Source organism: Mercenaria mercenaria, chromosome 17 (assembly GCF_021730395.1).
Source record: "Mercenaria mercenaria strain notata chromosome 17, MADL_Memer_1, whole genome shotgun sequence".
NCBI lineage: Eukaryota > Metazoa > Mollusca > Bivalvia > Venerida > Veneridae > Mercenaria > Mercenaria mercenaria.
The window spans coordinates 44537322-44556093 of record NC_069377.1 but is presented as its reverse complement, the minus strand read 5'-3'; the positions used below and the strand labels follow the sequence as shown (position 1 = coordinate 44556093).

The 18772-nt window shown below is 35.0% G+C and overlaps 1 protein-coding gene across 7 annotated transcripts; it reads left to right on the top strand.

The window, feature by feature from the left end:
• The first annotated feature begins 302 nt into the window (after positions 1-302).
• On the top strand, positions 303-18609 carry LOC123535756 (tripartite motif-containing protein 45-like). 7 transcript variants are annotated; one of them, XR_008368018.1, is made up of 7 exons: positions 303-1297; positions 2553-2629; positions 3681-3739; positions 9195-9316; positions 12204-12295; positions 12605-12692; positions 13580-13619. XR_008368018.1 is itself a non-coding variant. In XM_053528045.1 (7 exons), the coding sequence occupies exons 1-7, from the start codon at positions 397-399 to the stop codon at positions 14877-14879; spliced, it is 1491 nt and encodes a 496-aa protein (XP_053384020.1). In that variant the 5' UTR covers positions 307-396; the 3' UTR covers positions 14880-18609. The 7 variants fall into 7 exon arrangements, 2 of the variants coding, with proteins under 2 accessions (XP_053384021.1, XP_053384020.1); XM_053528045.1 differs by lacking the exon at positions 12204-12295 and adding an exon at positions 14766-18609 and having other exon boundaries at positions 307-1297; positions 13580-13709; XR_008368016.1 differs by lacking the exon at positions 13580-13619 and adding an exon at positions 14766-14825 and having other exon boundaries at positions 9819-12692.
• Positions 18610-18772: the final 163 nt, after the last annotated feature.

Below are 18772 nucleotides of genomic sequence, written 5' to 3'. Positions count from 1 at the left end.
TGCCCGGTGTTATCTTTATACTGTTTTGTTTTTGTCATTCATGTACAACATACATTGGTTTATAAAAAAATGCAGTTTTTTTTTTATATATATAACCTAAAAGTTATTTAAGCTTATTATACGATAATATAGCTCAAACATCTAGCGAAGTCAAGAAAATGGAGTGCAATTATTTGATCTTAAAAAACAATTATCTCGTACAGAGACATATGTTTTTGTCCACATAACAACTTTATTGAAAATCATGGTTATAGCGCACATAGTAATTATTATGTGTTTACGTTTATAACGGAAGTTAACATTTGAGGTTTAACTTTATGTAGTGTATCGTGTAACTTGTGTTGTTTATGCAGTTATTATTGTTGTAATATAAACAGAAATTTCTATGCGTTAAGTATGGATGTACCTGGACGTAAATTTTTGGGCGAGAAAGGATCCGAGGAATTTGTAGACAAACCCTGTAAACCATGTGAAGATGAAGGCAAATATACGGCTGCTAACGGCTTATGTCAAGAATGTGAAGAAAATATGTGTTCAACTTGCTTCAGACATCATAAGAAAGGGAAGTTTTGTAAAGATCACGTGTTGCTTGATCATAGATATAGTGGTAGTATACCGAAGGAAATCATTGCGTCTGATGAAGGACTAGGAAAATGTCAACAACACCTTAAAGAGTTAATAAAGTTTTATTGTCCAACTCACGAACAGGTTGGTTGCGGGGACTGTATCATTCTTGAACATAAAACTTGCAAAGTGGAATATATTCCTGACAAGGCGACAGTTTTTAAAGACAGCAGAGACTTCGAAACAGTTGTCAATAACGTAAAAAGTTGCAGCAATCAAAGCCAAGAATGTTTGTCAGCAATACAGACAAACAGGAACGTAGTCGAGGCTGTACATGCAAAGTTTATTGTTGATGCAGAAGCATTTAGGGATGAAATTGTCAATCATGTTTATAATCTAACGTCCAATATTTGTGATCAAGCGACAGATATCAAATCAAAGACTATTGATATCTTTGGGATACTTGAAAAAGATGCTTTTGATATTTCACATGAAATATCATCAATCGAAGAGACACTACTGTCCCAGCAAGATCAGCCAAACAAGTTGTTTGTCACCTCAGTACAGATTAAACAGAAGTTGGAGAGCTTAAAAGAAAAATTAGATGAAAGTAAGAAAAAGAATAAAACAACTGAATACATTTTTCAAAGAGATGAACAATTAAAAAGTGCACTAATGCAATGCGACGGTCTGGGTGTTATTCAACGCTGTTCTGGCAAAGAAGATGAAATAGGTAAATTTGATTAAAATTGTATTTATCTTACTGCAAATATTATCTACTGTTATCGTACCGCGTATTTTACCATTTTAATTGATTTGTAAATGAATATACTTGCTGTATTTGTTTTATAACATGCCCGCTTGTGATTTGTTCAGTAGGTAGACCACAAATTCGCTCATTCGGCGAAGGAATAATGAAATGCAACATCCTTTGTCTTTTTCAAAGTTTTGATAAGAGATAGGTAAATTTAACTGGATCATTAGCAATCTAACTTATACTATAAACTTTGAGCTGTAGTTTAATATTTCCTTTGTTCTAATATTCAATAAGAATACCGTAATCAGTCTAACAGGAAGTAAAACTTATACACGCCAATAGAATAATGAAAAACAAAGGTAATTAGGAAATGAAATATTTTTTTCGGCGGTTATGCGAAATGAACGACAGAATAGGATCGGCAAATCCAGGTATAGCGCGATTCATGTTTAATTCACCGATCCTATTCTGCCGTTCATAGCGCGATTCACGATTTGCCGATCATATTCTGTCGTTCATGTCGCATGCACTCAGAAAAAGATTCATTTCTTATATTTTTATTTACATTATAATTTGCTTTCCATCTTTAAACAAGGTTATATTATAAATTGCATACATTTTGTTGCAGTTAACATTAAAATCAGCTTTCCGGCCATTCTGTTCATCAGATATAGTGTACGTGTGCGTGCGTATGCGCGCGTGTGTGCGCGCGCGCGTGTGTGTTCGGGTTTAACATCTTCTTCAACAATTGTTCAGTCAATTAACGACGATGTCTACTTGTAGCAGTGAGCACAATGCCCAACTTTACAGTGCTGCCTCACTGGAATAACACACCGTAGACACGTATCCCGCCCAGTCACATTGTACTGACACTGGATTGACCAATCCTAGTGCTGAGCACAAAGAGAGGAAGCTACTGGTACCATTTTTACGTCTTTTGTATGACAACGCCTGGGAGATCAAACCCACGACCTACCGCTCTGGAGGCGGGCGCTCTACCACTTGGCTGCCGAGGCGGTTGTTCATTAGATGGAACAACTGTGACGTCATCTAAGGAAAGTTCCCCCTGACTATACGCGGACGTCGTAAAAACAGTGGTCCGTTAACACCAAGCAGCGTTGACGTTACTTTGGCCCCTTTCCTTTTGCTGTTCATACAAAATGAACGTCATAATTTGCGATGGAAAAGAATAGGGCGAATGTAAATATTGTTTTGGTAAAATCTATTACAGATGCAAAGCTTGAAAATATGCTGTTGACATCAGAAAAGGAGGTAAAACAGGCAACAGTCAATATTCCAAAAGTACAGGTAAAACTTAAACTAAATTTAATGAGCTTTATATATGGCTATGTTCATTCATTTAAGTCACTTAAACACCTTATTTCCGGTCAAGTTATGTATGATATAAATGTGTTTCTGCAGATCATACTTATGTAGCTTGCCAAAAATGTGACTATCATAATTATGCAATTTAACGAACATGTGCATCGTAATGCATTGGGTGTTTCACAAACAGTCGCACGAACATGTGCAGCGTAATATAGGGAACTGTCACATACAATTTAACAAACGTATGTTTCTCAATGTGGGGAACGTATCACATAATACACATACAATTTGACGAACATGTATCATTTAGTGTTATAGAACCATCACATACAATTTTACGAACATGTGTAACGTAATGTAAAGGATCTGTCACATATGATTTTACGAACTTGTGTACAGTGTAATGTTGGGGATCTCTCACATATAAAATAAAACGAACATAATCATAATAGGGATCTATCACATACAGTATAGCGTAATGTAGGGAGTCAATCAAACACAGTTTAACAAAGATATAGGTCGGAACATGTAGAAGATCTATTACAGATTAACGAACACGTTTAGCGTAATGTGGGGGATCTATCAAACACACTGTAAGGACATGTACATCGTAATTAATGAGATCTGTCACTCACATACAGTTTAACTAACATGTACATTGAAATGTAGGAGAAATTACAGCGAAATTTAAATAAATGTATGTAGTTCTGTAATTTTTATCTGGAAATTGCATTAATGGGCAAATGCATATTAAATACATAACTGATAACATATATATTGTAAATCAGCTTAAACTTACAATAATCCCGCAATTTCAGTATATTACAGTTACGATGAAGATGTTTAAGAATTGCTCTTGAATCAAGCCTCTTGTACGTCTTGGTATCATTGTATAACAGGATAATCAAAAGACCTTACCGTTATCAGTCATGATTTACCGTTATAGTGTTAACATCAGTCTACATCAAAATACGTTCCGCTGCTAGAAACTGCGTTTTAATGCCCATGTTATTTTCTGTGTTTTAAATAGCCTTTACTGGACAGGAAGCTGAGAATCGACAACATTCATGCAGATGGTGATCATCTTAGGTATGTTCTTTATATGACTATGTTTCACTTTCTGTTGTATATTGTTGTTAAATTATCTTTACGTATATCTGACACTTATAAATCAGTTAATATTATTAGTATTTTAAACGATCCGTTTCGAAAGGTCACAAACCATTTTTGATTAAATGTACTGTGCAACCGTTCCATGTGAAAGCCTGTATTAGTGGTAAAAACTAGAACTGAAATAAAAATATGCAGGAAGAATAAATTATTGTTAAACCTTTTTCATGTGAAAATGTAAAATCTTGCATAAAAACTACTTTTTTCACTGGATCCGCCCATGTATAAACGGGAGAAAAATCGTGTGCAAACAAGGCAATTCACGTGCTGTTAATACATGATTTTTATTTTTGAAATGCTTTGCCAGGGACGTATGTATGTATTTCTGCGCAGACTGATATTTGGCATCTGCATCTTGTTTCTTCCATAATAACCTCTTCTTGTAGCATTATAGATACAATGTAATCCATAGTATGTTTAGCTGTATCAGTTTCCAACCCCAAAGGTACTGCCCCCATCAATGTACGCACTAGCTTCTCTTAGAGTTTACTCCCTTTACAAAGCGTCTGTTCAGTTATTGTAAATAACTGTGAATAAATAAGTATCGCGTGTAACTTGTGCTATTGCCCGTTTTTAGGTATTATATTAATGATTTTTGTTAGTATCAGTCGGTTTGTTTTTACATGATTGTTCGCAGAATTTATATAATAAACCTCGAAATCTAGTCACTAGCTTCGTACTCATCCGTACTCTGTTTGTTCGTACTCAAAATAATTCGAATGTAAAGTTGTTATTCTTAAAATAATTGTGTTCCTGTTTATCAAATTTTTTAGTTATATGCAAAATTATGTGTAATGTAACGTTTGTAATAACTAAAAATAAAAATAAGATGCTCAAAAAACCTTCAAATCACGCTTTTACTAGTGTTTTTGTTATGTGTGCCCCGGTTATGGATATTTAAAACATGTTTACCGTTTCCAAGAACAACAAGAATGGTAAATAAAAAGTGTACCGGAATCGTCAAGTCATCACATATGAAAACAATGCATTTAGTCGTCGTGTAATGTTTTTTTTATGCAAGAATAGCGACAATACACGTTTGTTTTGTGTATTAACGCCTGCAGAAGCCCTTAGGATATGTTTGTGACCTCGACCTTCGGTCTCGGTCACAAACAATCCCGCGGGCTTCTGCAGACATTAATACACAGAAAAACGTGTATTATCCCTACAGAAATGTTATTTTTACTATTTCAATAGTTAGAATGCTTTTACATCAGTCATCAAATGCGTTTAGAGACGTGACATCAAGAACATTGTGAAAGAAGTAAGACCGTGTACATTGCATGCCAAATATGCGATACGTTACGCATATCATTAAATTGACATTTTATTTTTGAATATTTAAAGACGGTCTGGAAACATTTTATTGAAAAATAATTTTGTTGTGTATTTTTGGTTTCGTCAGTTTTCAGAAGTTTCCTTGTAATAACACAAACATTTGAGCAGCACCATGAGAAAACCAACATAGTGCATTTGCGACAAGCATGGATCCAGACCAGCCTGCATTTGCGACCAGCATCCGCGCAGTCTGGTCAGGATCCATGCTGTTCGCTTTTAAAGCTTATTGCAATTAGAGAAACCGTTAGCGGACAGAGGATGTGCAGGCTGGTCAGGATCCATACTGGTCGCAAATGCACTATGTTGGTTTTCTCATGGTGCGGCTCTTATTTGCAAATCATTTACATTCAGACTACATTTTTTTGAAAAAAAAAAAATAAAACACGTATATTTCGTCGCATAACAACATTGGCAGTATAACATCGAAGACGGCCCTTTCCGCGAGATAGCACGCCCAACCTGACGTCATTCACAAAACAAGAACATTCTACCACATTTGGACATTTTGCAAATCATCCAAGAATACATAAATGAAATTGCAAGAAGTCGCAATGTGGTTTATACCCAAGTATACGCACAAAAATAGCATTAAATTCCTACATATATTAGCAATTTCTTTGTCTGGGACAAGTTAATCACAATATGCTACTTTTTAGTTTGTGCTTGAACACAAACTTAACAATGATTTTCGTGTGTTTTAAACTATTTATAGTTCAAACATCTTTTTTATCCAATGACAAGCGAGGGATTTTCAAAAAAGTAACCAACTTATTTTCATATTGTTTCATAACTGAAGAATCTGATCCACTTAATCATGAAGTAGTTCAAAATTAATGAGTATTCATTGTTCCGCCTACTATGGATTTCCCACATTCTAGGAGGCGGAGAAATTACCAAAGCAGGGACTGCATACAAGAAATAATGTGTCTATGTAATAAACGGACCAAATAGATAAATGAGCTGGGCCATGAGAAAACCAACACAGTGAGTTTGCGACCGGCATGGATCCAGACCAGCCTGCGCATCCGCATAGTCTGGTCAGGATCCATGCTGTTCGCTAACCCACTATGTTGGTTTTCTCATGACGCGGCTCAAATATCAAATTATGTTTTTAGTTTCAGTTCAATGCAAGCTGTACTTTCATAGTTCAAGTTTGACCTTTCTGCACCTTTCACTACCTCTACTGGTCTAAAAGTAAACCAGGGTGTACTTAGATTCTACTTTGTCTTGTACCATTTATTCATGTAGTTGCTTAAATTGTTCTGTTCGATCATTAGGACAGGGGCGTAGCTAGCCATCTATTCATGTGGATTCATAATTGTGCTAGGGGTCGGAGGGCATGCTCCTCCGGAGAATTTTGAAAACAATGGTGCAATCTGGTGCATTCTGGGCGTTCTGAGGTGCTTTATTTAGTACTGAAAATCGACAGTTTAAGGAGCATATATCAACAAATAAACCATTTACTCGGCAGATTTTTCTCTGAAATAGAGCTAAAATATCAAATAAATACAAGCCCGATTATATTCATAATAATCAGATTGTCTAAAAGAAGTCTAATTTTCTGTCCTTTTTGCCAGCGATCTGTATGATTACATTTTCAATGTCAATATCCATATGTCTGTAACTATGCAACATTGCTAGTCAAGACATAGGTTGACAGCGGTAGATCTCATATAGTTTTTTCACCCTTCTCATGATAATGAACTGCCACTCAGCTGAGTTTGTTGAGACCGTCATGGTGATAAGCAACACCAAAACATATGAAAATGTCTGGATGCAAAGTGTTGTTTGTGTCTTTTAAAGTTGCACTCAGGTCAGAAGGCTTTGTTTCTTCCAAAGACCACCTTACTTTCCAGCGGGCAACTTCACGTCTGAAACTTTCACGATCTGCACTGAAGTCATCATGGAATCTTCTTGAGCAGGTGTCAGTTCATGCTTCATGGACAGGACTTGGTATCAGGTACTGTGCTTTGAATCTGTCATTGCCGATTACAAGGTGATCTTCCAGTTCTACAACCAGATGGTCAACGAACGGATAGTATTGTACCCTTTTCCAGTATTCCGAGACGGAATCGGCGGGAACGTTGCTACGGTGGTACCACTTCCTGCACCTCGGCCATGCTTTGCCGTATAGCTCACACAGCGTCGTCCGCTCTCTTGGCACGGAATGTTGCTATAAGAACCTGGCTCTCCCTGGCTGCCTCGACTAAGTCGATGTTTTGCTTCTGTTAAAGTTTATTCAGTGGCATTACACCCTGAAGCACGAGCTCAACAACAACAAGAGAGACGATAAAGTCGAACCCAAGGATGCTACACCTATAGCTGCGCGCCTTGGAGTCTCCTTCTCGCTCTAGCACCTCGAGGGCATTTACTTTAGTGGTTAATGCGGCTTTAAAGATGTAAAGCGAGTCCGCAAGACTGGCCAATCTTGTCTGCAGTATGTGTAAACTTTGTTTGATTTTTTTTTTGTCAGAATCATGTGGATTCAGCCGCGTACTCGCGTATAGGCAGCTACGCGCCTGTAGGAGTTAAAACATGCATATTATATTTCCACTGAATAAGAATATAAAATTATGTTCCACAAACTACTCAATAAGACTTAGTCGTCTACTATGTATTTATGATATAAACTAAATTAAAATCTTCCAGCACTGGATCAACCGCTGTTTTGCTAAAGGTTGGCTAAAATGACCTTGTATAAAGTTGTAGTAAACATGTTCTTCTCCATCAGATTTCAGATTTAATTATAATCCATGGCGTATAATATGCATGTGGATAAAACAAAGTGAAATAATAAAACGGTCACAAATCAATATTGTACAAAATATTGTGCAAAATGTTGTACAAAATGCGGTACAATGTCTGACTAAGAAAAAAATGAATTGGACCAACCACACTAAAATAACCAAAGATGAAAGGGAGACAACTCAAAAACTGCTTATGCAGAAATAATGACAGAGTATATTCCCCCAAATATTGCCTATTAATTGACCTGAATACTTAATGTTCTCCCTTATACTGCATGTAAACCTCAATAATGGGGGGTCCAAAACATTTACATGTACCAGAGATCGAAAGAACAACGATATGTTATAATTAATTTCTACATTATCGTAACATACAACTTATACCAAAACTGAAGCATGTTAATACCATCCGTACTTGTTTACAAGTCAAGTAGTTACTCGAATCATGAATACTAGAAAACAATACTGAATCTGGAGAATGAGCTATTTAAAATTTGACATTAAAATTTTACAAAACAGTGCTAATTTAAGAAGTAAACCCTTATCTTTACTATTCATGAGGTTATCAAGTTGAAGAATATTAGGACCAGTAGAAAAATTATTGGGAATAAACTTCTTTCTAATGGATTTGAAGTTACTGCATTCCAAAAGATAATGAAATTCATCACCTAGTACCTGCTTCGGACAGAGGTGACAGACTCGTTGACTGCGCTCTATATGCAAGTGCCTACTTTTTTCTAATGGCAATAAATGGTTCATAGTTCTAAATTTACATCATGAGTGAAGATAAGACTAGCCAATGAATTCCAAGAGACTGAAGAAGGCGTGGTTAAGTTTACTTAAGAGAGAGCTTTTTATTTCTATAACCTGTCAGTTAAATGAAATGGGGCGTTTAAACTATAAATAGGTTATAGATACACTTATTGAACTTCTAACACATTAAGTTTTGCCTTCACTACGCTACGCTTCGTTTCGGCAAACTTAATTGCATTAGAAGTTCAATAGATGATCTATAACCTATACTTATGATGCTAAATTTGTATCAAGTCACTAGTACAGATTATCACATGGGACGGCCTATTTGTAGGTAAGTGTGCATATAACAAATAACTACGTCAAGTTTACAATGACTTGAGAGAGTAATATGGAGCAAATTCATAAAGAAAACATCATGAAAATGTTGACGAAATATTTTCAGTCATGAAAAATATTCACTGCGCAAAACGTTTAATAAATATCTTCAAATTATATTTGATATCACTCTGTGTAACGTGGAATTATATTTCTAGTTTTATCAGAGGTAACCCTTTGGGGAACGTAAATGGTGTGTACATCGGTGATATCAAAATGACAAATGGCTGTCATTTTGAAGTAGAGATCATAAACAGTGGTGGAATGGACGGATCTATAGGTGAGACACAATGAGAATTAAATTACCATGTCAACTGACTTCTCCATCTTAACGAATAATATGTTTATTGTGTTTTTCATTTGTTAGTCTTTGAGATGATTGTGTGATTCTAGTATTTTGAATTCTTTGTGATTGAATCGTTCAGATAATTCAACAAGTTCTGCATGATGACAGTGATACTTTACCTTTAATCGAGACCGCTATTTCGGCAATCCGCATACTAAGCTGAGCTGTCCGCCGAATAGCTATTAAAGGTAACAGAACTGAAATTCCTTTTCTAGAGCATATCATGCTATGTAACAATTTTTGTTGTCGTTATCATGTTCAATCATTTCTATAAGTTCGACTAAAGTGACTACATGTAATATCATTATAAACCAAATAATGTAATCCTGTTTTCAATGTATTAATTGTTAGCTTATCGAGAAGGGTTTGGTTTACAGAAAGAATTGTCTAGTGTTAACCTGGTTTGAACTACGTTACGGTTTCATTTGAATTACAGTAGAAAATATCAACCAAACATGCGCAACCAAGCACAATGAAAGCAGACTTGGTTTGATAGAGGTTTTTTTTTCAAAAGAGAAAATAAAATGTGCAACACCACCTTACACTAGCTTCGGTGGAACTGCATAATACAGAAAAATGAAATGTGTTCCAGGATCCCAAAGGTCTAGAAGTAAAAACACTTATTCCAAGTTATGGTCGTTTTAGTAATTCTGATTTCTGTACATGATAATTTAAAATGTCATAGTTTTAATTTCCGCGACAAGATAGATCACAACCTGACATTTTGAGATGTTATTAACAACGTTAAAAGATTCTTGGTCATTCCTATATTTTCGGTCAAAATGTTGAAGACTTTACCGGTAGATGTTTATGATCTCACTCGTTTGTGATACACTATGTTGGGTTCAAATCTTTTATAGTTGGAAGCTACACTTTCTTCTTTTATTGTATCTGATTAAACAGGTAGCAAACTCCAAATGTACAGTTCTGAAAGCCAACGGTTACTCTGAGCTACTATATAAGATTCTTTCACTTGTTATAGGTGCAGATGTATGAGAATTTTCGGCTTCGAGGTTAACAGTTTAGGCGGTATTGAGGCTTTGCCGAGTTACCGCGTAAACAGTTACCTGAGAGCCGGATATACCCACCTGCACCTACAACAAGTGATAGAATCTTTTTCTTGCATACCATATTCAAGAAATAATAACAGGAAAGACGTAATGACGATTCAGAGACAAATAACAATGTATAGTTCCGATATTGTTTTATCAGTTGCAACGTAACGTTATGAATTTTCGATAAAATGAAGCTTTTTGAATCGAGAAATACTATTAGGAACAAAGCGGAATTGTCAAGGTATTGGATTTTTATTCCATTTTTAGCTCGACTATTCGAAGAATAGTCTAGCTATTCTACTCACCCTGGCGTCGGCGTCACACCTTGGTTAAGTTTTTGCATGCAAGTACATACAGCCATCAATTAAAGGCATATAGCTTTGAAACTTATTTTTTCTTTTTCTAGGTCAATTAACAACCTCTCTGGGTCAAGTCCCATAACTCTGACATGTATTTTGAGCAAATTATGCCCCCTTTTGGACTTAGAAAATTTTGGTTAAAGTTTTACATGCAAGTTACTATTTCCAAAACTAATGCAGATATTGATTTGAAACTTCACATGTGTCTTCGGGGTTATAAAACTAGTTGATAGCAGCACGTCCCATAACCCTGACTTTCATTTTGGCCAAATTATGCCCCCTTTTGGACTTAGAAAATTCTGGTTAAAGTTTTGCGTGCAAGTACATACAGCTATTTCTAAAAGGCATATAGATTTGAAACTTATTTTTTCTTTTTCTAGATCAATTACCAACCTCACTGTGTCAAGTTCCATAACTCTGACATGTTTTTGAGCAAATTATGCCCCCTTTTAGACTTAGAAAATTTTGGTTAAAGTTTTACATGCAAGTTATTATTTCCAAAACTAATGCAGATATTGATTTGAAACTTCACATGTGTCTTCAGGGTTATAAAATTAGTTGATAGCAGCAAGTCCCATAACACTGACCTTCATTTTGGCCAAATTATGCCCCCTTTTAGACTTAGCAAATTCTGGTTAAAGTTTTGCGTGCAAGTAAATACAGCTATTACTAAAAGGCATATAGATTTGAAACTTATTTTTTCTTTTTCTAGATCAATTACTAACCTCACTGGCTCAAGTTCCATAACTCTGGCGTGTATTTTGCCCCCTTTTGGACTTTGAAAATTCTGGTTAAAGTTTTACATGCGAGTTTCTTTCTCCAAAACAAATGCAGATATTGAATTGAAACTTCACATGTGCCTTAGGGGTTATAAAACTAGTTGATAGCAGCAAGTCCCATAACTGATATGCATTTTGGTCAAATTATTCCCCCTTTTGAACTTAAAACTCTTTTGATATTTAACCTTTTTAGATAATATTTTCCTGCCTCTGGGACAATATTTCGAATAGTCGAGTTTGGCTGTCTTACGGACAGCTCTTGTTTGAAATAAACTTTACATTACTACACGTGGCCACTTACCATATTAAACCGTGCTTTAGTGTGTTAAAGTGATAGGTTTTCCCACGCTGTATATCATTTTACTGTGTACGATTGAAGATCATTACGGTCAGTACATCCGAATTACTGTTCTAGAAAAAAAGTTGTGCACGAATACCTTATAGCGATGTTATAAAATTGCATCCGGATTTCGTGTCTGGTCTATAACTTTTTCGTTCATGAATAGATTTCGGAAAAAGCTTTGCACCAATGATCAGCATGACATGATGATGTGTCGCGAGTAAGAACCTCAAATCGATCCTTGTTATTTTTTAATTATCTCCCTTTATTGAATGTTCTTTTTTTCAGTGAATAATTCTGTATCTACTTTAGGAAGTGTAAGCAAACTGCACAAAAGGATAGAGGACACTTATACAAAGTGCAATTTACATGAACTACCGGTATAATCTACCCACCTTACTCTTTGAAGTATCACCCTTTATAGAATATGCATCCGAATATACTGTCTGGTCTGTAGCTTTGTTATTCAGGGATAGATTTGCAGAATCACTTACCACCAGCAGGCTAAGGGCTAATTTTTCAGTTTTGGAGGTTAATGCAACTTCGTATTATTAAAAATGATATCTTTATTGTCAAATAATTAAAATTTGTTAAAGACCAATATTGTAACTTTTAAATAAATTTTTCTTTTGGATTTACGTGACTAAGAATGCAGTTATAAACCAGATAAAACCATCATTTATTTCAAGGGATAGGCATTGTTCCAGAAGACTACCCTAAAAACGCTTTTCCCGGATGGCGACAATGTTCGGCTGGATACCATTCTGACGATGGACGGTTAGTTTTTTTAGTGGTTGTAATGATGCTGCAACTTATAAAAATAATACATGAACATTTCATTATGGAATGACATAATTATTCTAAAGTGCATGATCTCATTTCTATAAATATCCGGTAGACTGTGTTAAAATATACAACATGCGCATTACTCTGATATCCCAGAACTGTACCTGCCAATCATTATTTTATAATATTTTTCTCTAAATTAATGCCATCTACTTAAGACTCGGGAGTAACGTGAAAAGGTAATAAAGGCCCAATGGCCTGTCGGTGCTATGATTTGCATCTATATGAATACTTTCAATACAAAAAAACAACTATTAAGTTCATTTTAAAATTCCAAATATATAATTTGAATTCAGAGAGAGTGGGGAGGGTGATTAAATAACAATATCAACAGTTTATCCTCACGGCTGCAGACGCGGGCCTGGCAAATCTCACCACCTTCATATACATGTATTCTCACAAGCAGCAGACGCAGACAGTTTTCATTATCCATGGATTTTTAAGATTTTCTTTGCAGTCGCAATTCAGCAGAAAAATCTATTATTGATATACAAATTCGATATATTCTTGTTAATTAAATATCTTATTCAGCTATAGTCCTTAACAAGGGTTAATTTTATAGATTAAAACATTGGTCAAATGTTTATTGAAACATTGGTCAAATGTTTACACGAGTGAGAAGTAGATGTAATATTCTTATTGTATATTTCAGCAATTTTTGACATCATACATTTTGAAAATTGTAAATTTGATTCTGATTCTTTTGTGTGTGGTTTGATGACTTATGTAGATGGCATAAATGCAGCTTATTCCAGTATATTTTTTTTTTTAAATATGATATAACTAAATATTCTAAACGTATGTTCCATTCGTTTTAGAGTTTTTACTGAGAGTAAACATGGAGAACCATTTGGACCACCCTGTGGTGATAATGACACAATGGGTTGCGGGGTAGCTTATATTTCAACAGTTGGTGTAATTGTATACTTTTCAAGGAACGGTCGAAAGGTACCTTTATTGTTTAAGATTTATTGCGAAGGTCATGTACAGCAGGATGTGTATCAAATTATCCATTTTCAAATCTGGTGCAAAACATTTTGTCACATTTATTTTATAATACAACTGGTACTAAACGCATGTGTCACATGGCCATCAAAAAGCATGTAGAAATATTCATTTCTGTTCAAAATATATGATAACATTATTAAGTTTTCAAGAAGCTGAAGCGAAATACAGATATTTATGTTAATGTCATATATTATAATGCTCCTCACCATGAGTTGATAGTGCACACAAACTAGTCTTCAGTTGCAAAAATGCAAGTTATAGTTCTACATATATTCAGTCAAGTTATGAATCTGAAATCACATTAAGGTAGTTCTGATAAAACTGCAAGTAGTGGCGTAACGTGATTAATTTTGACTGGATACGAAAATCGTTTGATAAATTAGTGGTAATTCTTCGATGAAAGCTTTACTAAATTGGCAATATTACTATCTTTCTGAAAGATAAAATATGATATTGAAAAGTTTGTCCAAAAAAAATCCAAATAATGTCTTAAAATCAGCTTGAAATGTGCGGATCTCTTTAATCACTGGCAAATATATATCGCAGGTCTGTACATTTTGTTACACCATGTTATAGACGATACGTTTACTTATAACTGTAAGAATTTTCATTTAATTCTATTTTGTAGAAAGATATCTATTCGCGAAAATGTTTTTATAGTGTGATTTTCCAATAAAAAAATAGACTCCCATTAATTATGAAAACTTACGTGAGGTCCCAATTTTTCAAATTAGTCAGAAAAAAGACCCTGTATTTTTATCTGCTGATTTTGTAAGTACATGTATATTCTAAATGTTTGAAAAATCTTGGTTTAATTAAAGTCTCTGCTGTAGAAAAAACTTTGATCTGAACGTGAAGAAGTATCTTAAATTTAGACCTTATTCATGCTTTACAATATAGGCACGACAATGCAGTCTCAGGTAACACCAGACTGTCTTCTTCCACTGACAAAATAGAAAAGGATATGTAGTCATGTGTTGTAAATATTTGTTTCAGATCGGAGAAAGGTTATTACGTACGCGGAAAACGCTCTACCCGGCAGTTGCTCTGGATACGTATGGACAGAAAGTAAAGGTTGTTTTGGAAGCAAAAGCACCAGTAGATACTTAGATTATTAAAGAGGACGATACAGTCATAAATAGTATAGACATCCTAAGGAAGGCAAAGGAGTGAAATAGCTGTAGTGTTTTAAGGTCTTACAATTTAAAGACATGTGAATGTGTTTACGAGAGAGAGAGAGAGAGAGAGAGAGAGGGAGAGCGAGAGATTTCAAATATTTCAGAGTATGCGTGAAGGTCAATATTATTACAGGTGTACAAAATTAAGATATTGCGTGGTGACAGTACTGTTAACCGTCTATATTATACAAATGGCTAAATAGAAAGTTCGAAAGATCATTTAGAGTCATTTATAAGTAAGGTAAACTTTGACGTTGACTATTGAAGTGGATGCTTAGCTGTGTGCGTTGAGTTGCAAGATGATATGATTTTTTTTACAAAATCAACATCTGATGAATTTTCAAACGAAATAGAGTATCTTAGAATAAAACATGAAAACCAGGGGACTATATTCACACAAGAAAATGACCAAAATACATGTCGTTGAAAAGATACTTGAGGAAAACTGTTGGTTCCTGTGCAAGTGACATTTAATTGTTCGAGATAAAAATCGAATTCTTGTAAGATTTAAGAAGCATAGAATGCAATAAAACAAACTAATTGCAGACTCGGTTTGATTGAGTCTGTTGATGGGAGTCAATGAATAATGCAAAATCCTTCAAGTCTTTCTGCAGTTGCTTATGCGGAATTCTTTCATACAGAGATTGTGCCCATAGGACCAGAAAATGTAACAACATAGCTTGGGTACTTGCACTGCCAAAAAAAAAAAAAAAAAAAAAAAAAAAAAAAATCAGGTATAAATAAATTTAACCAGAGTTAACCATAATTACTTTTACAATCATGAGAGCAATAAATTGTGTAACACAAATATAAATCGTAACAATACACATAAACAAAACTGCGAATAGATGTATGTGTAAGACTGATGGTGTTAGCATCTGATAGTCGTAGCCAGGATTTTGTAGTGTAAAACTGCAAGTAGGTGTAGTTGCGGAAAGAGATTTCTGTCTACTGCAAGTGGTGGAATGGGGGTCTCCTTCAGAAAAGAATAAAATCGGGATTGCATTTCGTATAAAAATCTGAGAGCTTATCATGTTAATATACGATTCTTGAGTCTCTTTTTTCTATAAACAATAATATATAGCATCTAAATGAACGCAGGTAATTAATTTGGAATAAGGATGTGATAACAATATTTCAAAAGGTCAATAATACATATGCATAGTTGAAAGGCGTTTAACTCTGTTTGTTAAAAAATCTCAAACACAATGTATAATTTCAACAATAAATATATGCGAGTAAGAAAAGTGACCGTTCCTTAGATAGTGACTATCTGGACGTCACAATACGTGAACATGTTTGCGAATGTTTTCAATTGTGATAAGATAAAGCTTGCATTCATCGAATATTGATATTTTTTCGAAATTCAGATAATAATTCCATTAAGGTGATTTGGTAGTTAATAGTATCAAATTCTGTATTTGTGTGACATGTCATGACTGAATTTTTGCAATACAGTGTACTTAACGTGAATGTATTTTATTTACGATATTGTGGGAATAAGGATTGAGGGTATGTACGCTATGTCTGCTTCATGTTGTTGGTGGATAGCAAATTACATTTGAATTGGATGGAAACGGAGTTGAGTACACAATGTACAGAAAAAGTTCCAATGCCAACAATATCTGCATGTCTAATTCAAGTTGATGATGGATACCAAACTGCATTTACATTAGATGGAAACTGTAGGAGGAGTTGAGTACACAAGGTACCGATGTAGCTGGCTTAGCCAAAAAAGGGGCATAACTGAAAACAATCGGGAATCAAATTCATGGCTCTCGACAATATGCCCGTGCCCTTACATGACTTATACAAAATTTCTTTTGAACTGGATGGAAACTGTAGGAGTTGAGTACACATGATGCAGATGTTATTGTAATATGGCTAAGTCTGAAAAAGGGCAGTATCTAGAAAAACAAGACATGTTTTTAAAATGTGACTGTCTCCTATGATAGCAAGTCCCATTTTCAGTCCCAAGATCACTATGACCTTGTCATTTGATTTACAAAGCTTCAAACGCAATAAGGGTCATCTACTGACCACAAGCAATTATACTATGATGTTTATTGACTGTCCACCAGTGTTCTTTAGCTATTGAGATGGAACTGTTTTCAGCATCAGTTCCATTGTGACATTGACCTTTAACCTACTGACCCTGAAGACAAAAGAGATTATCTACTGACCCCAGGCAATCATCCTATTTGAAGTCTGGCGTCTTTAGGTCTGATTTCTATATACCATCATACTGAACCTAGGCAATCATCCTATGAAGTTTGACGTCTTTAGGTCTGATTCCTATATACCACCATACTGAACCTAGGCAATCCTCCTATGAAGTGTGATGTTTTTTAGGTCTGATATTCGTCGGAACCGGACATATTGCTAGCACTAGCTTAAGCTCTTTTCGGAAATTTCTATTCCGACCAGAGTATCGTCGATGATTGATGTCAGAGTATGTGCATCGATGGATGGAAACCATGTACAATCCAATGAAGTCTTCATGTCTGAGTACTAGTACAACCTGTTCACAATTTCATGCGTCTGTTATATCACCGACCATGATGGTGTAGAACCCGTCTTCCCTAATGTTACTCGCTACCTTCTTTAAACTTCCTTGAGCCATCACCTGTAGCATGTCATTCTGGATCATGGAGTCATGTGTATATCGGGATTCTTCGCCATCCACGACTGGATAGATGGGTTAGTCTCTTCGTTGAAGCTTTAGAAGCCGCAAGAGGTCCTTCTACATATTTTCTTACCTATTACAATTTGTGTGCAGCGTTTTATTCTTATAGATCTATTTTCTACTAATTCCAATTAAACATGTGCAAGTTTCAATTATGACCATTGTATTGTATACCCGGTAATCTCCTACAGACACGTTGTATATTCGATATGATCTGCTTTTCTCCTAACAATGAAATGCCGCGTTTGTATTTCAAAGTTTGAGGTGTGAATTTGCGGCCCTGTTAAAGAAATCTGCACACGCTTAACTGACGTTGAATGAATACGTAAAAAGGCGAAACTGGTCATTTCAGCAACATTTTCGTGTCGAGTGTAAACTGTACCTATGCAGAAAACCTCACTGAGCAGAGGTTATCTCAAACTTGTGCGTAATTCCGGGCGCTCTTAATGTCAGAAACACTCCACGTAAGCTTTAATGTATGGTGGGTTAGGCTTTTTCATAGAAGATGGTCTAAATAAGTACAAAAATAATCCGACTTACCAGAGCTCGAAGCGGTGTAAAATCTGTGTAAATGTGATTCATGTAGCAGTTGTGAGTGATGTACTTACCTACCCATTATTAAGCAATGTTTAAGCGTATTTTTTACACTTTATTGGCAATTACGTGATTGATTCATGAAGATATGAAAGTCAAATTGTACATGTTGAAGCAGTTATCCCATTATAATGCATCATCATTATCTTCGTCATCATCAGCATCATCATTATTGTTATTATCATTATAGTTGTTATGTGTTATTTTTACTAAAGCTGGGATTCATGCTTGGCCTTGGACTGATTAATAAAATGTCATTATCATTATTGTTATATTAATTTCTGTCTTGTTTTTATCTAAGGTGGGAAAGTATGTGTATTGAGAGAATCAATCTGAAAATGTCTTATTATATTACGATTAAATGTTTTTATTTTTGTTTGAATGATATCTTATTGCTTGTTATTTGCTCAAAAGCAAGTAAATAGACCAAACCAGAATATGGTGCAGCACCAGTGAAACGGCTCTTCTCCATATATATAACTCAAAAAAGAATAGGAAAACATTAAAACTGTTTTATATGCAGTGAAATAGAGAACATATAATTC